Source organism: Gopherus evgoodei, chromosome 1, assembly GCF_007399415.2.
Source record: "Gopherus evgoodei ecotype Sinaloan lineage chromosome 1, rGopEvg1_v1.p, whole genome shotgun sequence".
Lineage (NCBI taxonomy): Eukaryota > Metazoa > Chordata > Testudines > Testudinidae > Gopherus > Gopherus evgoodei.
In genome coordinates this window covers 259,583,442-259,603,694 of record NC_044322.1, presented here as the reverse complement: position 1 = coordinate 259,603,694, position 20,253 = coordinate 259,583,442, and the positions used below count along the sequence as shown (strand labels likewise).

General features: G+C 46.5%; 1 protein-coding gene across 2 annotated transcripts in view; it reads right to left on the bottom strand.

Annotated features, from left to right (window-relative positions):
* The window catches only part of DENND2A (DENN domain containing 2A), an 86,830-nt gene that overhangs the window by 9,380 nt on the left and 57,197 nt on the right, over nt 1-20,253 (bottom strand). For both annotated transcript variants that reach the window (XM_030544035.1, XM_030544044.1), the window contains exons 8-14: nt 18,899-18,949; nt 14,040-14,227; nt 13,099-13,208; nt 12,746-12,815; nt 12,295-12,372; nt 11,656-11,796; nt 5,450-5,598 (exon numbers count right to left, since the gene is read on the bottom strand). In XM_030544035.1, coding sequence (XP_030399895.1) covers nt 5,450-5,598; nt 11,656-11,796; nt 12,295-12,372; nt 12,746-12,815; nt 13,099-13,208; nt 14,040-14,227; nt 18,899-18,949 — 787 coding nt within the window. The remainder of the gene's footprint in view (nt 1-5,449; nt 5,599-11,655; nt 11,797-12,294; nt 12,373-12,745; nt 12,816-13,098; nt 13,209-14,039; nt 14,228-18,898; nt 18,950-20,253) is intronic.

The following is a 20,253-nucleotide window of genomic DNA, read 5'->3' as shown; positions in this document are numbered from 1 at the left end:
TTGGGACTGCCCCTATAAAATCGGGACATCTGGTCACCCTATTTCACTGGATACATTCCATTTGGCAAAGTGTGACTTCTGTTGTTGGGACATCACAGTGACCAGGTGAAGGAGCGCTCTGAACAGTTTATACAGAAGTTCATGGCAGCCAGGGGATAAGAGAATTCTGATCCTAAGGCAGAGAGAGGAATCCGTTTAACACTTCAGTTTAACATGGGGATAGTGGTAAAGTGCTTTGAGATCTACTGATGAAAAGTGCTATATAAGCGCTAGGTTTTTGTTATTCTTTAGGCTTTACAGTGACTCTAACCGGTGAAGAGAATATACTAGGGAATTGCTTCAAGGGACTTCCACATGGAGGGAGTCTCTTTTTATAAAAGAGGCCCAGATGTTCATTTCCTTGCTTAAAGGGACACTGCCAACTTGATTTGTTTCTAACTGACAGCTGTAAAAAAAAATTGACATTTCTGATGGAGTGCCCTTTAAATATCGTCTCCTGGATTTTTAAAGAAGGGCAGAGGGCTCTACTCCCCAGCTGATGTTTAGAAGGGTGCAGGAGCCGAACCACTAAAGCATGTTCCTGCCCCCTTCTTGCTCTCTGTGCACATTCCAGCCTGCTGCCCCTTCACCTCCACTTGCACTTTGCTTCTGCTCTCACCAGCAAGTCCCCTTTTGCGGGGCCTCTACCAACCGCAGCTACTGACACTGACTCTCCAGAGTCCTGTCAATTGCACAAGGCAAACAACGTGGAAAATAAATGTTCTTCGATTGCATTCATTTACAGCAAACTTGTAACAAGAGTATGAGTGCCATGTGAACATTAAATTGCTTAGCTTCAGATCCATCAGCATCCGGGAGTGCACAGAAGTTGCTTTGGGGAGCAGGGGCGTGGAGGAGAATACAAATGTGGACTCTCCTCTGCTTGAGTTTCAGCCAATATTGCTCGCTGTAGTGCTGGATGCATTCAGGGAACTTCAGCCTTTCAACTGCAAAATGGAAGCTTTAGAATGATTAAAATCTAGCAGGAAGACACGGGTCCATTATTTGTGGAGATTGTCAATGCCTCCCTTTGGCATGGCAGATTAGTGGCATGTGATGCTGAAATGATTTTTAGGCACATACTCTCTAGGCTAGGAATCCTATCAGTTATCATCTGTTCTCTAATCTTCTCCTTCAGGTTGAGGTAAAGGAGAAGAGAGAAGAGCAACTCCAGAGTGCTCAGATGGCCTGGGCCCTGATCAGTCTGATTTTAGACCTAGGTACGGCATGGAGCATGTGCGGCTCTTGTTGGTTTGTCATCTCCTACTGGTGATGATCAAAATCAAGTGTCCATGCTGATCCTTTTAGATCTGCCTTTGATACAATTGACCCTGAAGCATTGTTGACACAGCTGCAGTCCCCAGCAGGGATCTATAGGACTTGTGATGGGGTAATCTGTCCTTTAAGAGTAGTGGTGCCTAATGGTCAACCCACTCCATCACATGGCTTGGCCCTTTAAGAGGGTGAAAGACCTGATTATATATATAGGGACTTGGGAGACACACAGCAAGAGGAAGTGGTCCCGGGAGTAAAAAAGCATTCGGGATGAAATCCCATTACTGTTTCTTTAAGGACATTGATCCAGAAGCCTTTCAGAGAGAGAGAGGGGCAAGGCTCCCCTCTCCCCCAGTCAATTGGGATGAGCTGAAAGAAGGGGAACAGCATTAAAGCTTCCTCCTTTCTCAAAGCAGAGTGGACAGTAGGTGACACCAGCAGGGAAAAGCTGATCCAGCTGGGGGTGAAGCTGGTAAAGGTCCCACAGCTGGCTAATCCATGATTCCGTTCCAGAGAGGACAGCTAAGGAATCCTGCTTAGGAAAGACCACAAAATCTAACAGAGCCCACCCATCTCCAGTGAGGAGAGTTGGTGAGGCTCCTAGGTGAGGGGAAAGGATGGAATTAACTCATACAGCCCAGTTCCCAGGAGGAGAGCTGGGGATTCCAGCTTAAGGAAGCACTGAAAAGGGGTAACCCTCAGAATGAATCAAGAAGGGTTGCTGGAGCAGAGGCTGTTTTCAGGCACAGGAATAAAGAATGTCCAGAAGGAAGGAGCCAGAGACGGCTAGATAGACTAAGCTCAAGGCAACGAATATCCCTGGGTGTACCTGAATGAGCTTCTACTTGTGCTTGTGGCTGTCCGTAATAAATGAGACCCTTGCAAGGAGGGTGCTCTTTGATTAAAAAGATCCCTCTGACTTGATTATAATCCAGCTGAAGGGACGTGAGATGGGGTGCACCTACGGTGCCATGCCTGACCATAATGGGGTGCACCAGGGTGACCTCCAGGCCCTCACAGGACTTTAGACCAAGATTTTCAAAAATAGGTACCTTAAAGGTAGGCTCCTAAATCCAGGTTTAGGCTCCTGGATAAGTGTTCTGATCTCTAAAGTGCTGAGTATTCAGCAGCTTCCACTCAGCCCAATTAAACTGCCACATTCTTAGCACTTTGGTGAAATCAGGCCATCTATTTAGGTTGGGTTTAAGGAGTCTGACTCTGAGACATCTGTTTTTGCAAATCTTGGTCTTTAGTGTCCAGGACTGTCACTCTGGCACTTTGATTTGAAAACAAAATCTCACTACAAAGATAGTCTGATCCATTTGTGTCACATAGCAGACCTTAAGTACTGGTGTTTTCCCATGCCCACATGAAGGCCTATACAGGCCTGAGCAAAGCTGGAGAAAGATTATCTCAATAGATCAACAATTTTTTGGGATAGTCATTTCTGGGTTGAAAGGGAATGTTTACTCTTGTTGCTATGGCCGGGGGAATAAAACTAACAACCAAATTCTCTCTTTGTCCACTGCCAAGCTTTGGATTGACAGATTTTTAAAAAACATTCAATATTCATTCCAAAGATGGAAAAGGCAAAAGCATTTCACTTGCTTTATACTTGTTAGATGTGTTTTTGGCTCAGCTTGAAAACATTTAATAATTCACACAGTACTTGGCAAGAGTTCTTTCCACTTCCTTTCACAGAGACTTCAGATTTTGTAGCAATTAAAACACGTAAATAAACTATGTGTGTATCATTCTCTCTCTCTCTCTGTAAATATATACATACATACCCTCACAAACAAGTACAAGTACAGATAAACACAGTGATGACATCCACATGATAAATTAGAGTGGTGTGCAATAAATGCAATTTATCACACACTTTTCACCACTTCACCTGCACTCTGACCACTAATCCATACCTCCTGGACTCCTACTAGCATTCCAAACCCTTGAGTAGCTTCAAACAGCTGTCTTTTCTACTTTTTTTAAAAATCTATTTGCCAGATAAAAATGTTTGTTTTCTTTCATCCAAAACGTGCAATTCCCATTCCCAAAATAAACACTATTTAATACTTGACAATTTCCTTGTCCCCCGTTCCAGGACGAGTGACGGTCAACCTTGAATCAGTGATAGATTTGAAGTCCAATATCTTAAAAGCCATCACTGATAGGAACAGGAGCTTTCCATCAATGGATGGAGAAGATTCTCAGCTTCCCATTATGATACACTACATTGTTGCCAATGCCCAATGTTCCAAAATCATGAGTCAGGTCGCAAAAATCAAGAGCTTGGCTTTAAAAATCAAGGATTTTTTTTTAAATATTACATTTGGGTTATTTTCTTTGACATTTGGTTTCTGAGCCTTTAAGGTACTCTTAGGTCATGTTTTCAAACTCGTCTCCACAACTGTGTGGATTAGAAACTTATTTTAAGCTAATGGTAAAAAAAGAAAGCCGAGATTCTCGTGAAATAACTGACTCCAGGAGCTGGGGTGCTAAGAAAAATACCAAATATTGCAAGATTCACAATAAAATCATGAGTGTTGGCAACACGGCATATAGTACTTGATTCTAGCTCCTGTAGATTCATAGACACTGGACCTTAAAACCTTTACGTATAGGAAAGCTATTGTATATAATTTTTAGAGGGTTCTACAGTTTGTAATACTTTCTCTCTTTTTTCAAGTCCTGGACAGTTGGACTCAGTATGAAGGCACCTGGCTTTACTGACAGAAGAGTACTGATAGAAAACATTTTTGCAACATTTTCTGTAACACATGTATTCTGGATATGCCACATAACAGTGCAATACGATATAAGGGTTTTACTGGCACTCATTGGGGACGAGCTGCCTAACAATGTGCTGATTCCAAACTTATACCAATAAAATCCTTGCATGGCATCACATATTCTCACTGGCTATCATCATGTAAAGGTTAATCTGTGCCTCTGTCCCTAATGACTCCAGTCATAATGCTGCACTTATCCTATATGGGAGGGAAAATCTCCCAGAGAAAACCTTGTCATTATAAAGATTACCAAAATTATTTGTGTAGTTTAGACATGGGAAACATAGGATTGTCTCAGGCTAAGGGCAGCATTGGTGCTTTCATGCCTTACATATTAATGCACTTTTAAGAGGATATGAAAAAAATCTATGTATATAACATGTCAAGCGAATGTAAACAAATAGATCCTCCCCTCCTTGACCCAAAGCAGCAGTAAAGGAGTGAAAGTGGGGAGCTGCAGCCTGTATGCTGCAACCCACCCAGCCTCCCCATTGGTGTGATGGATTTGTATATGCTCTGCCCTTACAAATCTCTGGACCCCTGCAGGGCGCCTTGTTCCTTTGCTCCCCTATAAAAGGGGCCTCTCCACTTGCCTTCCCTCCCCCAGTCCCAGGGCTGTAGCCCGGCTGGCTGGGATCTGTGAAAACAGACAGCTTGGGGGTATTGTACACTGCTGAAACCTGATCGCGCTCAGAAGTGTCATTACTCATCTGCAGCTTTTCCGTTACCGAGCTTTGAGAACTCTTCTCTCTGAATCCTCAAGTGCTTAAGGGCTGGATGGCTGCCAGGCACCAGCTGCATAAAATCTTAAAGAGACCTGGAGCCCTGTGCTGAACTTGTGGGAGTGAATCAGTTTAAACCCCAAACCTCAAGAATCAATATTAAAAAATTAGTCAACAGAATCTGAGAACCTCAGCGAAAGGGCTAAGAGATACTGAGTTCCCTCTCTCCTCCCCTCCGGGCTAGGTTCCTGTGGGTGCCAGAGCATGGCTGAAAAGGGAACACTGTTCCCCGCCCAAGCAATAAGAAGGGTTCTGCTTCCTTATTGCAAGGAGCTCTGCCTTGGTGAGATTCTGAGCAAAGGGAACTTGGTTTCCTTTGTGCACCAGAGGAAGCTCAGTTTTGGCAAGTTCCAGAGCTGGGCTGAGGTGTCGCAGCATGTCCAGTAGAGGGCATGTCACTTCGTTAGAGCCCTTGCCCTTTGGGAGCATTGGTTGTACTTGCTGGGAAATAACAGAGAAGAACAAAAGAACACCACAGAGGGGCCAGTACTCCCTTCTCAGTCTCTCCTTAACTAACATTTGGTTTATAAGAATGCAAGAGAAAGCCGCAAAGGGGGGTACCTGAGTTTGTCTGCTATAAAGATCACTCTTCTCTCCAGAAGCAGGGATGCAAACACTCGGCTCAGGTGCCGGACGCTGAGAGAGGAGAACAGGGACTCAAAATCAACATGCTCAAGTCTCGAGTCCAGAGGCCGCCGCAGCTCAATTACCTGCCAGAAGTAAGCAAAACACAGGTCACGGCCTCAATCACTGCACTGACAAGCAAGGGGCCAGACTCCCCCAGGACTTTAACCAGGGACCCTCTCAACCAAAAGAAACAGCATTGCTGCTGGAGCTAAAGGAGACTTTATGTTAGTGAGTGGCAAGCCTTAAGATTTAGTCTTTCTACAGGATCCACAAATGCAGCCTGCAGATGAAGCTGAAGGCCAGCACTGGCTTCCCATCATATTTTTCCGACCCCTGTGAGCAGTGATGGTGAGGCGGTCTGAAGCAGGTGGCTATCATAGATGGATAGGTTCTCCCAACATGAGGTTCAGCAGACTGGCTAATAACAAGTAGAACCTGGAGTTCCGTTTGTGCAAGGGCCTATATTCTAGTAGGCCACAGGAACAGTTCAGATTGCTCTCTCCCAGGGGCTTTATCCAGAGTCCATTCCAGGTGGGTGAAGAAATCCATTGCAGATTCTCCCACTGAATTAGGCACAGGGAGCTTCCTCCCTATGTGTGTGATGCCCAAGCAGACTTTTATGCTTAGTCTTTTGACCCAGGGCAGTCCCAGGGAGTGGAATTTTGTTCCCATCGGGAATGGATTCTGGGAAACACTCTGCAGGGTACAGGGGGAAGGATGGAGGCAGGGGATGTTTCTAATTCTTCAGTCAGTTCAAACAGCCAGGATCACTTTCACTATGAGAATCTGGACGGGAAGGAGAGGGGAGCAAGGTCTAAGTTGTAGACTATCCACTCTGGTAGCAATTACAACACAAACTACTGCCTTTGCTTCTATCTACGCATACAGTCCTCACCATAGAACTTCACTGCCATTAGTGTATTTCTCCTCAGAAAACCCCTGTGAGATAGGGCAGTATTATCATTCCCATGTTACAGAGGGGGAACTGAGGCACAAAGTGACTTGCTCAAGGTCACACAGGAAGTCTGTGACAGAGCAGGGGATTCAAGCCAGGTCACCTATATCCCAGGCCAGTTCCCTAACTGATAGACCATCTTTTCTCTGGTGCAACCAGCTTCAAAGCACCTTGCCCATTCTTCCACAGTATGTCACATGACCCACCCTCCACTTTGGACCTGGTTCTCAGGTAGGCTAAGGCCCCATGTGCTGTTGTGGCAGCTTAAAGGGCCTTAGCAGAAACAGCACCCTAAGAATAACCCCTGTGCAGTGAAGCTCTCTCGTGTAGGCAGCAGTCCGAGGGTGTGGCTGGGGCAGGCTCCACTACAGAAATTCTGTATTGGTTTCCCAGAGACCCTAAGGCCACTTAAATTTACCCTCAGGGCCAAGCAAGGTTCTACCCCACATGGCACTGAATGGATTAATGTGTGCCTGAACAGCCAATTTACATAGCAGGCTACACCTGGAGGGAGAGCCAGGCTTAACTGATCATGAAGCCCAGGACTGGCCAGGAACAGGCTGGCTAACATAAAGAGAGGAAGTTTGTAGCAGAAGGGGGCTAGTAAGCTTTGAAGTGCTCCAATACCTAGGAGATGAAAGCCTGAATGTAATACTAAAATGACAGAATAGCATACGGAGAAAAGGGGAAATATCTAGGGATTGGAAACATGTGCTTAATGCCTCAGTGAGGAAACCCAGCAAGAGGCACTCTAGGCCTGAGGCCTACAGACCAATTGCCCTCACAGCATGTTTAGCCAAAACCAGGAAAAAACTGGGGATGGAGAGATGAGCCGCACACTCAGAAGGAAATAGGCTCACAGATGGAACATAATGTGGGTTCAGACAGCAGGGGTGCAGCTGACAGCAATAGACAAAGAAGCACAAAAAAGCTTGAGAAGGAAAGAATACATGAGAGTAACCTTCCTGGACATAGAGAAAACCTGCAATGTGTTACAGAGGGAGTGACTATTATATAAAGTGGCAACCATGGGTATGGTAGGAAGAATATACAAATGAACAAGGGATTTCCTGCACAAAGAACTACATGGGTCTGGGTAGGGAAAGCCTTTTCTACTGTATATTGAACTCTACAGGGGACTGTCATTAGCCCAGTCCTTTTTAAAATCATGTTAAATGACCTTCCAAAGGAAATGAGTGCAGGAATAGGCATCACATGATTTGCTGGTGACCAGGCCATAGGGACGAAAAGCAGAAACCTTGGACGTGTCACCAAAGGAATCAGCGATGCACTTCGCAGGAGTACAGAATGGGGAAACAGGTGGGGCTTCAAGTTCTCCACTGACAAAACTAAATGAATGATCTGCACAACATGGAAGATTCAGAAATTATATAAATATATGACCAGCAGATAAATATAGTGAAAAAGGACAAAATCTTAGGTGTGATATCTGATAACAAGCTCACATGGAGGGACCTGTGATGGAGCGTGCTTCCTCCACTTGCCCTAAAGGGGTTAACATAGGCCAGATAGCTAATTAACCTATTAGGTTGCAGACCAGGGGACATTTCAGCTGAGAGGAAAGCCCTAATTAAGAGAAGCTCACTTGTGCAGGAATAGGCCGGGCTTCTGTAAAACCAGGGAGCTGGGAGCAGAAGGGGGTGCTGCCAGGAAGAAGTTTTCAGTCACTCTTCATGGGACAAGGAAGAGAAAAAGATTTAGACCCCAGAGGAAGGGTTTGTCTAGCAGACCCAGAGGAAAAGGGTTTGACTAGAAGGGTAGAGAATGAAAGCTTGGGAGAAGCAATGTAGGAAGTAGTACAAGAGAGAGGTAGGAATGTTTGGGGTAGTACAGAACTTAGCCGCCAGAGATAGGGCCCCTGGACTGGAACCCAGGGTAGAGGGTGGGCCTGGGTTCCCCTACCAGCCACTGAATTAGTGGCCCAATCTGGGCAGTGACCTTGAGGACCATCTGGCACTATCCATCTCCATCACTGAGGGAGTTATTTAGCAAGGGCAGTGGACTTAACGACTGCCTGGGATGCTGTGGAAGACTGTGATAGAACCACGGAAGGGGAGGACTGGTTGTGACTTGGCCAGAGATGCAAGCCATGAAGACAAGGCACTGCAGCTCCTGAGGAGCAGGAGAAGGGCCTCAGGGCAGCAGAGCAAGATGACGGTCTGAGAAATCATAAGAAGAGGCATCAGGCCAAAAGAGCTAATCCTCAAACCAGCCAGGAGGAGGCACCCGTGACAACAGGGGCAGCTATAGTTTTTTTGCCACCCCAAACATGGCAGTCAGGCAACCTTCCGTGGCGCGCCTGCAGGAGATCCCCAGTCCTGCAGCTTCGGCGTACCCGCCACTGAATCCTCGGGACCGGTGGACCTCCCGCAGGCAAGCCACTGAAGGTAGCCTGACTGCCGCCCTCACAGGGACCAGCAGGGCGCCCCCCCCAGCTTGCCACCCCAGGCACGTGCTTGGAGCGCTGGTGCCTGGAGCCGCCGCTGCGTGACAGGAACATATCAAAAACATTATAGATAAGTGCAAAGGGAGAATCAACTTACTATGAGAATGGCAAACCCTAATCAGACCTATTATTGAGTAGGCCTTTAGGTCAGCACTGAAAACAAATCTGTATCCAAGACTGTTTCCAAGCACAGGCATTGCATATTGCATGCGGTGCCTTCATTACCTCGCCTCTGTATGTAATGCAGATAGCAGCTGGAGCATGCCTTTCACTCTCAGAATGAAGCGCAGAGACTTAGCCTTTAGGGTCAAAGTACTACGTAATAGTGAAGATAACACTAAGCTAATATATATTAATTGTTGGGAACTATGTGGAGAGCAGTAGGACAAACCTCAAAAATCCTCAGTAAGTAGGGTAAGGAAGTGGATAAATGATCTCTGTAAAAATAAAGATTTAAAAAAGAGGCCAAAATCTCTAGCACTGGGAAAATACTCTATCTCCGGAGAACTACCTCCTCGAGATAGATCTGGAACTATATGATGAACAAAAGGAGAAGAATGATTAATATACAAGATATAGCAAATCAATGTATCTATGCTAAGTGGGAACACTATTGTCAAATGCATACTGATGGCTCCATAGAGGAAGGAATGGGTAGAGTGGGAATAGCTTTCTGGGCACCCACATTCAGACTCAAGAAAGCCATAAGACTCACTAACGTTATCTCCGGCTGAGCTAATAGGGATACTGCTGGCACTAACTTGGGCCCTAGCTTTGCGGCCAGCTGCCATGGCCATCTTGTCTGATTCCCTATCAGGGTTGCAGACACTATATAATGGCAAGTCTGACACCAGACACGATATATGTAATGAAATATTACTGCTAATGGCTGAATTGGCACAATTGTATGTGACCATAATAATAGCTTGGATCCCGGCACATGTAGGACTAGCTGGCAATGAACTGGCAGACAGAGACAAAAAATGCTATTAAGGCTGAACAAGTTGACCTAGAGATCCCCTTAAGCAAACTGGAATTTAAGCACTTAATCAAAAAAGAACTAAGGAAGGAATGGCAAGAACTGTGAGCACATGAACTAAAAGGGAAAAAAATTCTGTGAATTATGCCCAGTAATTGAAAATGTTGGCATAGTCCAAGGCCCTGAGATGAACATTCTCAGTCCTGCCATGAGTGCAGGGGACTGTACTAGCTGATCTCTCGAGTCCCTTCCAGTCCTATGATTCTTAGAGCAAAATGGCTTTATTCAAAATGTTAACAGGTCTTTGTGGATGAAATAGTAACCTATTTCTAGTAAACAAACAAAAGGATATACTATGTGAAACATGTACGGCCCAGCAAATGATGGATCATCTCTCATGGAATTGTAAAAACTGTACCAGTGAAAGGAGATGTACTATGGCTTCTGAGTTTTCTATATCAATAAGAAAATTTTCTTTGCCATTCCTGTCCAGAATACAAGGAAAATGGGGGCCCAATAAAAAAAGCTATTTTGCAATTCTTTAAGAATACTGGGAAAGGTGACAGACTTTAAATCATAACCTACCTCCAAAGGCATGGCAGTCAGACACACAGAATGTGACTCTGCTGTGCCACCAAACCCAAGAAGATGAAGAAGGAGGAGGGGGCTGCAGGGAGAGAGTCCGCGGTAACTCTCTGGGACTACAGAGTGAAGAGGCTCAAGAAAGAAGCCCAGGGGTGGAGAGTTGGCCCTGCGATCCTCTCCTAAACAGAAAGCTCTGGCAGAAGCCAGGAGAGAGACAAAACAGCCACTGGGAGTGGAGCAGGCTCCAGTGGTAAGCCCTGGTAGAAGGGCAGGATTTTGACTCTCCCATGGAAAGAGTCCTAGGAAGTGCTCAGCGGAGGACCAGAGCAGCAGAGAGAAATAAAAGGTGAAGCCCAAGCAGGGCAGGAATTGATTTTTTAGTTTGTATACCTTTAGTTTGGAATTTGTATTTGGGGACCCAGAGAAGAACCCTGAGAAATCCTAGCCCCTGAGAAGGGGATAAAGCGAGAGGAACGCCCTGAGAGAAGGGTGTGTGAGGATAACAAGGCCCAGACTTGGGGCTGAAGACCTTGTTAGAAAAGCGGTGGACAGTTTCTTTTTGGGACTCTTATGTTCTGGAAGGGGAGAGACTTTAAAGTGACCTGGCTAGAGATCTGAGTCATAGGCAGGGCCGGCTCCAGGGTTTTTGCTGCCCCAAGTGGTGAAAAAAAACAAAACAAAATCCTACACTTGCGATCGGCAGCAGCTTCACCGCGCTGCTTTCTTCTTTGGTGGCAATTCGGCGGCAGGTCCTTTGCTCCAAGAGGGACTGATGGACTCGCCGCCGAATTGCAGCCGAAGAGCCCGACTTGCTGCATCTTCCCCTTGGCCACCCCAAACATCTGCTTGCTGAGCTGGTGCCTGGAGCCGGCCCTGGTCATGGGAAGAGGCAGAGCACAGAGGACTAGAGCCATTAGTGGCCCAGAACAGCCCCAGAATATAGGGAGCATGAAGGATTTTTGAAGACACCTGCCTCAGGAACAGAGGAATTGAGAATCAATCCCTTTGACACTAAACTCGAGCCTCCGCTTCACAGGAATTTGCATATTTCCACAGCCCTGCACTACAGGTGTAGGCCTGATTTATTATTCCAGCAGGTGTTTGCTGGCCTGTCCTATCATCCCATCCTCCTGCAGTTCTGGTGTTGTCCTTACTTCAGTCCCTGAGCCTGGTAGGAAGTTCTTGACTGTGATGGTCCGGCCCAGTGCAGGGAAAGGAGCTTCCATGACACTCCTCATGAGAGGCTGCACCAAAGCAGGGGAAATCCCCCGTCTTTTCTCAACCTCGTCTAAGATCTGGAAGAAAGAACATCAAGCCACAGATGTATAAACAGGAGGCAAGAGAGAGACAGAGAATAAAATACAAAAGCATTAACATTCCCTCCTTACCCCAGCGAGTGTGGAGCCCAAATATGCAGTATCATAATACTATGGAGTGAGCAAGAGAGACTAGAGTAGAAACCTTGGGTGAAATCCTTGCTCCACTGAAGTCAACAGTAAAACCCACTGACTTCAGTGGAGCCAGGATTTCATCCTTTATCTTGGAATTTCTTTGCTCTGGTCGTTTTATTAAAGGAACAAGCCAATGTTTGCTGATCCATATTTTTATGTAATTTAATTTTTAATAGTCTGTTTGCAAAGTTCATGTAATTAGTGTGTGTTCCCCCTCCCAATGCCATCTTCCAGAGTCTCAAGTCTGAGCCCTCCACTTTACTGAACCTCATTATTCTAGCCTTGATTTTGCTTTCAGCTTCATTACTATCCGTGCAGGTTCTCTCCCTCTTTCCCCCTCACCTTAGAGAAGAGGTTGAAGCATCCAAGGCGGCTCACAATGCAGTAAACTTCAGGGAGACGCTTCCCTTTCCCACTGGGCTTTCAAGAGAGAAACACAAACGCACCAAAAAAGGCAGTTAGTTCAACCTAGGCAGAGAGCAAGTGACTGCATTCTCTGCGCTGCTCAGGAACTGGCTGGTGAAACAGAAGAAGCTCTCATTGCAAAATCATGAGAAACATGAAAAGGGGCTGTATTTTGGAGTTAGGGGATGGATTCTGAAGAGGGACCTTAAACAGAGCAGCACAGGGAAGCAGAAAGCTGGAGAGTGTCCTCTGCTGTGCCATTTGCTTCTTCGCTGAATAGAACAGCAGAAGTCCCCCACCCCCATCCAGTTGGTGCCAGCAATACAAACACCACAGAGAAAGGTTTCCCCTTCAGACCCTTTTAGGCAACAGAATGGTGAATAGTTACCAGTAGCCTTCTGCAATATCCAAACCGTCTACTCCCATCCTCACCAGTCAGGACAAAGGAGAAGGTCTCACTGCAGTAGGGAGACCAGAGACCAGAAGAAGAAAAAAACTTGTCACATTAGGAAACACCACCGTACACACACCCACTCCACCACTCAGAGAACACTTTACTCCTTTCATATTTCCACCTTTTCCCCTCTCACGCCATCAGTTCTGTTCCCTTCTGGACTCTCCAGGAGTGTCTCTGCCCCTACTGGGTTTCTCTCTCTTTGCCTTAACAGCTCCCGTGGCTAAGCGAGTTGTACGTACAAACCCAGTTCTCACGGGGGTGGGGAGAGGAAAACACCTGCCTACCTGGCAAATTGGTAGATGGGCACCCAGTCCTTAGCATCAGGGAAGCAAAACTGAGGAATAGCTTTCAACTGATCCTCTGCCTCTCGCATGAATTTGAAGGAACGCTCGAGCTAGAGGAGAAGAGAAGGAGGGAATGTTTTCAATTAGTCACGTGGGGATGGAACGGCTTCAAATATTTGTCCAGTGATAAATGAAGAGGTGATGACAGAGACTAAGCTTCTGCCTGGAAGATATTAAAATTGCTGCTCTACTAGCTCACCTGACCCTAGGAATTTTTTAAGTCATTCCCCTCACACACTCCCCATCAAACCCTACTTTTGCATTTGTTTGTCCCTGCTGGGTCTCACTTCTATCCTGTGATATAACTAAGAGCTCAGTAAAGGGAGGAGGCTATCTGTGCAGGGGCGTGTGTGCAGAATAAAGCCTGCAGCTAATTCTTGTTACACCATGTTGGAAAATGCACTGCCACATGTTTTCATTTGGTCCTGTTTCTCATGCCAAGAGAGACCTATTGGTAATAGCTTTGCTCTCTCTGCAATGACAGTTTTCTGCACCCTGAGAATCACAGTCGCTGGTCTCTCCTAGCAGTACCAAGTTGCTTCCCTTTTATTGAGACAAGTGGTGGAAGAATTTTTTACACCCTTTTTCCCAGGGCAGTGAAGAGTCAAAGTAGCTGCTCCATCCGCACTCAAGAACATCATGAAGTTCATGGAGGGCAGGGCAACCTCCAAATCTTCTGTCCTATTAAACAATGGCACAGTAGGGGATTATCCTGCATTACATTACAGGCTAACATGAGAGCTCTAACTTCCCCCGAGAGTCTCCTGTTTAATCATGCGTCCTGCAGCACACTAGCCAGGAGGGCAATGGGTTCCAGATGGGGATGAAGAACCTAAATGATGAAACTGCTACACCGGTAGGCCTTTGCCTGTGCACCAAACCTTTAATGGAAACTGCTGGGTGACTTCAGGGACATATGCAGTCCCAGCCTGTTTCTTGTGCAGTGATACCACGACAAAGTACTCAAACAGCTGCCTCTCTTGGTACTCAATCAAGTCCCGCTCCAAGGTTTGATACCGTGGGGCTTGCTTCAGGCGGGACTTCACATGTACCAGTCGTTGACTGTGAGCTGCAAAGAGAGAGAGAGAGAGTCATTTGTTACTGGAATTTGGATAGAGCTCCCACCATGCTTTGGAATGACCTATTGTCACCGCGATTGTAATGTGTTTCCTTTCCCAAGGGCTGAGTGAGAGGCGGAAACATTTGGAAGTTGTGCTATACAGCTTCCAAGGAAAAGCTGTAATGGCTAAGCCAGTATGTAATCCGAGCAGTGTTTCAACGCAGATGTATAGCACTGGCCAAAAGCACACGGGAAGAGGGGACAAGAGTGTGGGTTGAGGTGGAGCAGTGATTTAATAGGTAGACTTTTCTGCCGGGGAGATCCAAATTGAAATCCAGGTGGGGTAGCAAGTGAAAGAGAGAGTTCCTGGGGTCATCCTCATCTTTATTCATCTACCTGTCAAAGCCAGCACATGTGACTGATGGCAGTACTTGAAGCCCAGAACTAGAGTAGCTGGGAATACTGTAGGTCAGAACACAGTCAGGCTGAGTAATGTCACGGCCCAGGGCTGTAATGGCGTGATGGGGGAAGCTGTAGGCCAGGAATGAAATGCATTGGCAGATGGATGAGTGAAAAAGATTGCCTGATGCCAGCCCATACTATGTCTGAAGCTAATCAGAGCTCAAATTACTTTTATTTTTTAAAACAAGGGCCAAGTTCACCCAAAGATACTGGGAAAAGAACAAAACTGACCAGCAGCCTGAGACTACCACAATGTACAAACAATGGGAAAATAAACACTCCAATCGGGAAAGTAATGAAAAGCCACCCACTGGGAAGAGGCCAGACAAGATTCCTTTGGAACATTTTCCCCTGTAGTTTTATAGTTAGGTTCAAAGTAAATCTCCAAAGGTGCCCCCCTCCTCCCATAAAAGTAAAGTGGTAACAAACTGCAAGACAAGACTGCAGAATATGTCACAGCCAGGCACCCTGTGCGGCTGGGTGGCAGAGTGATGCCCCCAAGTTTGACAGGGGCAATTCATAATGGTGTACTGGAACTGATCAGCACCAAATAAAGTGAATGCAAACAAGAGCTCTGCCCAAGAAGAGGCAGCCCCTTGGAGACTTATATGAATGCCTTTGGCCAGATCTTTGGCCCCTCATTAGGTTGCTTTGTGCGGCTCATAGGTTCCAGCTGAATACAACTGACAGCAGCCCCGTGGCTGCTCTAAGTTACACCAGGAAGTGAAATAATGCCTGGTCAGGATATAAGGGGACTGGAAATATAGCTTACAATCATCTTTTATCCCCATCCCACCTGCACCAGTCAGGGCCTGGCTACAGGTGGGGTTAAGGCCCTTTATTGTCTAAGGCAGGATTTTCAAAAACGTTCAGCACTGGCCTAAATCAACTCCCTCTGAAGCTAATGGGAGTTTTACTACTGTCTTCAATAGAAGCAGAGTAGGCTGAGTGCTTCTGAAAATGCCACCCCTGCCCCCAAGGATGCATATACACAGTACCCTTCTTTTGGCGGCATGTAGTGTACATACGTGTGTAGTCTCCCTAGCACAGGTATAAATAGAAGAATAAAATGGTGAGCCATGGCTTAGGGGAGTAGGTACAGACATACCTGAAGGCTGTGGGTATGTATGTGAGAACATACACTACGTGCCTCTCCACTCGCTCAAGCGTGCCTCCCCATCTACACTGCTATTTTTAGCAGCATAGTGCCCCGCTGCCTCCTGGCTGCTGGGGAAAGGCTCTGGCAGGGGGGAGGCAGTGGAAAAAGGCTTGCCTGCCCCCTTCCAGAGTCTTTCCTTGCTGCAGCTAAAGACTCCATCAGCAGGGAAAGGCTCTACCAGCCTCCCACTGCTGGAACCTTTCCCTGCAGCAGGAAAAGACTCCAGAAGTGGGGAAAGGCTCTGGCAGGGAGAAGGCAGCACAGACAGCCTGAGCCTCTGCCAGAGTCTTTCACTGACATGCGTAACTACATGCCGCAGTGTGGACACAGTGTGCTTTTCACTGCAGTAGCTACACGTACACTACATGCTGCCCGCAGTCATGTGCAATGTAGATGCAGCCTATACGTCTTGTGCAATCCCATTAAAGCTAATGGGATTGCACGGTTGTTGTCATGGCAGAATCTGGCTTCAGTGTTCTCGCTTCCCTAATGGACAGCACTTAATTTACTGTCTCAAACAGAAAGCCCCAAACATAAAACATTTCAATTACAAAATGGGCCCACTTTCCTAGTATTTAAAACAGTGGCACCATACTGTTTGAGTCAGGAGAATAAGTGCACGGGGAACACATCTCAGCAACACATCGTGGCTCCATAGTTCTGATTCACACCTTTAAAGAGACAGGTGTTATCTGCATCATCAGATTCAGAGTCATGTTTGGATTCTGAGACCCTCGGATTTGGTGCTCTTTGGATCTGAGGTTTTGGTTCAGCTGTGAGTTAGTTTCCCACATGTGAAAAAGAGCTCTGAGTAAGCTTAAAAATTTGTCTCTCTCTCCAACAGAAGTTGGTCCAATGAAAGATATTACCTCACCCACCTTGCCTCTCCACACTAACCGGCTCCTGCTCATGGGAGAGCAAAATCCTCCCTTCTGGATTTTTAAAACAGGCAGGTTCCATCTCCAAAGAGATGCACTTTCCATGAATAGAAAAAGCAAACTAGCAATGAAGCAAAAGCTGGTGAAACAAGGAGAAGAAAGTCTTGAAATCTGCTCTTGTTGAACATGTGGAATGCCCACACGCATGTGCAGAATTTACCATCTTTTTCAGCACATGAACACATGGGAACATAGAGGCAGTATAGTTTTTACCACTCTAGCACTGTGGTACAGCGGTAACACACTAACGTTTTTTACTGGAAGATTTTCATGTAGTGACTGGACAATGGCTATATGATATTTCAGTAGAATTGTTCCCACATTGCCTTGGAACGTATGGGCCAAAGAGGTGGTGTTTGGACCCTGATCTGGATTAAGTGTAGATTTGAGGCCCAATCAGGGCTCTAACTCAGGTTCAGACGAAAGCCTCATGAGCTGTTCTCACTAGGGGCTGGTCTACACTAGAGGAGGGGATCGATCTAAGATATGCAACTTCAGCTACATGAATAACCTAGTGAAGTTGAAGTATCTTAGATCGAATTATTTACCATCCTCATGGCACGGGATCGACATCCACAGCTCCCCCTGTTGACTCCGCTACCGCCATTCGCGTTGGTGGAGTTCCGGAGTCGACAGGAGCACGTTCAGGGATTAATATATTGCGTCTAGATGAGATGCGATATATCGATCCCTGAGAAATCGATTGCTATCCGCCGATACGGTGGGTAGTGAAGACGTAGCCTATGTTTCAGCTAACTGCAAAGTGGATAACAGGCCTGTGATATGTGGTCAGGTGCTAGGACCCTGCACAGAGATACAGGCCTATTGAGCTGATTCACTCTGGCAGCCAGACCAGACAGTTCATATTAACTCCAGTCCAGGAATAGAAAAGGGCTCTATGAGGCTCATTGAGTATCCTTCAGGGTATGTCTGCACTGCAATTAAAAACCTGCATCGGGCCCGTGCCAGCTGACTTGGACTTGTGGGGCTTGAGGTAAGGGGCTGTTTAACTGTGGCATAGACGCTTGGCCTCAGGCTGGAGCTGCAGCCTGGGCTCTAGGACCCTGCAAGGTGGGAGGGCTGCAGACTGAGCATGAACATCTACACCTCAATTTAAAAGCCCCTTAGCCCAATCCTCATGAGCCCAAGTCAGCTGACATGGGCCAGCCGCAGGTGTCTAATTGCAGTGTAGACATACCTTCTGATGCAGAGCTAAGTTGAGTTATGGACACAAGGGTCCTGCAGGGAAAAACCCTGCTAACAGCTAAATTCAGGAGGATGCTCAGGGTGATGTTTATGTTTGTTTTAATTTTTCTATTCAGGCAACCCCCCAAAAGGGATAAGGTCAGGTCATCTCCAGTACTAGTGCACTGTGTGAGAAGCAGAGTGGGAATGCCACCTGCTTATCCCTGCCCTGCACCAGGATCTGACCTGTTCCCCAAACCACAGGGCTAGGGTTGTATCTCTGCACAGGAATCTGAAAACCCTTATAGTTGAGGGAGTTTAGATTTCAAATGCCAGTTTCAGCTGGTTTCTAATTACGGCTATAAATCCAGACATAATCATAGTGTCGCGTACAGTGCTGGAGTGATAACCAGGGCAGGAAATTCAAGGAGATTCTGCAGGAATCCCATGGAAGCTGATACAACACATAGTTCCTCTAGGGCTGAGCAAACAGTCTCACGTAGGCACAGGAGTTTCACAGGAGAGCATGTAGTGCAGCTCAAACTCTCCACTGAGCTGTGTTCCTACGCTGCAATAGTTTGCTCCTCAAGTGAGGACTTTGGACTATGCTCATGCTGTCACATTGCAGTGCTGCCTCTGGCAGCCTTCTTCACACATTTATGATCCTTTACTTATCAAAACCTCTTCTGAACTGCCTCAGTGTCCAAGCCAACTCCCACGACAGTAAGTTTAGAAACTCCCATTGACTTCTGTGGGAGTTGGAATGGGCTCTTGGTTTAGTTTGGGCTCTCGTGTCTCAAACTGAGCTTCTCTTGCGGTTCTGTGGCCTTTGACGTCTCTCTTTTCTGAGTGGAAACGAGTCTCTTCTCTAAGTGCTGCAAAGAGAACAGGAAAGATACATCTCCCACGTGTGTGAGGAGGGCAAACTTTTCTTACCTTTCAGTTTCTCTTCCGTGTCACTGTCCGATTCACTGTTCTCATCTGTAACTACCAGGAAACATGAAATAAAGACTGTCTAAAAATAGTGCACTGCTTATGGATGGCAGAATAAAACCAGACTTAACCACTTCAGGAGGCAGAATGTATTGCACACAAGGGCTCTTTCTTCCTAGGGGTGCCCATGACAATAGAGCCTTAGCTCACCATTCTTGATACCTTCCTGTCCATTTGAGGGCATTCAGAAAAGAGCAACAAAAGCGATTATGTGTATAGAGCGAAATGAAAAATCCAGAAAGCTTCAGCTGACATTCAGTTGGTTGTATGGATGTAACCAAGCACAAAATTTGGATCTAACATGCTTATCTTGGCTACACAATAACTTGAGGGACAGGGGGAACACAGTTAAATGCCATTCTGTATCAGATGCATGGTCTGTCTAGTCCAGTATCCTGCTGCAGATAGCATCCAGAACCAGATGCATTAGAAGAAGGTGCCAGAAACCCTCAGAGTAGGCCAACGTGGAGTAATCTGCCCCCATTAAGGGCTCTTTCTAATCCCCCAAAAAGATTGTTTTAAAACCCGAAACAAAAGCTTTTTTATATATATATATATATATATATATCATGACAAACATCTACAAGCATCTGTGAGAAAGAAACACCAAGAAGAGGAGGAATTGTTCAGTGCAACCCACGAGGTTACCGTTAGGAGTAATGGACTAAAACTGAGTCGGGGGGGAAAAGTCCTTACAATAAGAGCTCCTAGGCCACTGATCCCCAACCTTTCTGTTGCAATAGCATATTCATGTTCCAGAAGAGTGTGGCTGGTGCCAGATGACCAGACGCTGAAATGCCACCGAGAACCAGCATCATCGAGATGCTTCGCCACCGAAATGCTGCCGAGAACTGGAGTCATCAAGAAGCGTCGCCGCCGAAATGCTGCTGAGAAGCAGTGGCATTTCATTGGCGACGCTTCTTGGCGTTGCTGCTTCTCAGCAGCATTTTGGCGGCTGGTTGTCTGGCGGCCTTGCTCCTCAGTGGTGGGTTGTCCAGCGGAAGCACTCACTTGTCAATAGGCGGGCGCACATAAATGCCCCGGTGGGCACCATGGCGCCCGCGGGCACCGCATTGGGGACCACTGTCCTAGGCTATGTCTTCACTGCACTTTGTCAGTAAAATTTTGTAAGTCGGGGTGTGAAAAAAAACCACACCTTTGGCTGACAAAAGTTTTATCGACAAAAAGTGCCGGTGCGGCTAGCACTATGTCAGTGGGAGATGCTCTCCTGCCAACAAACCTACTGCCCTTGTTGGGGCTGGTTTTATTTTGTTGGCAGAAGAGCTCTCTGTGGCTAA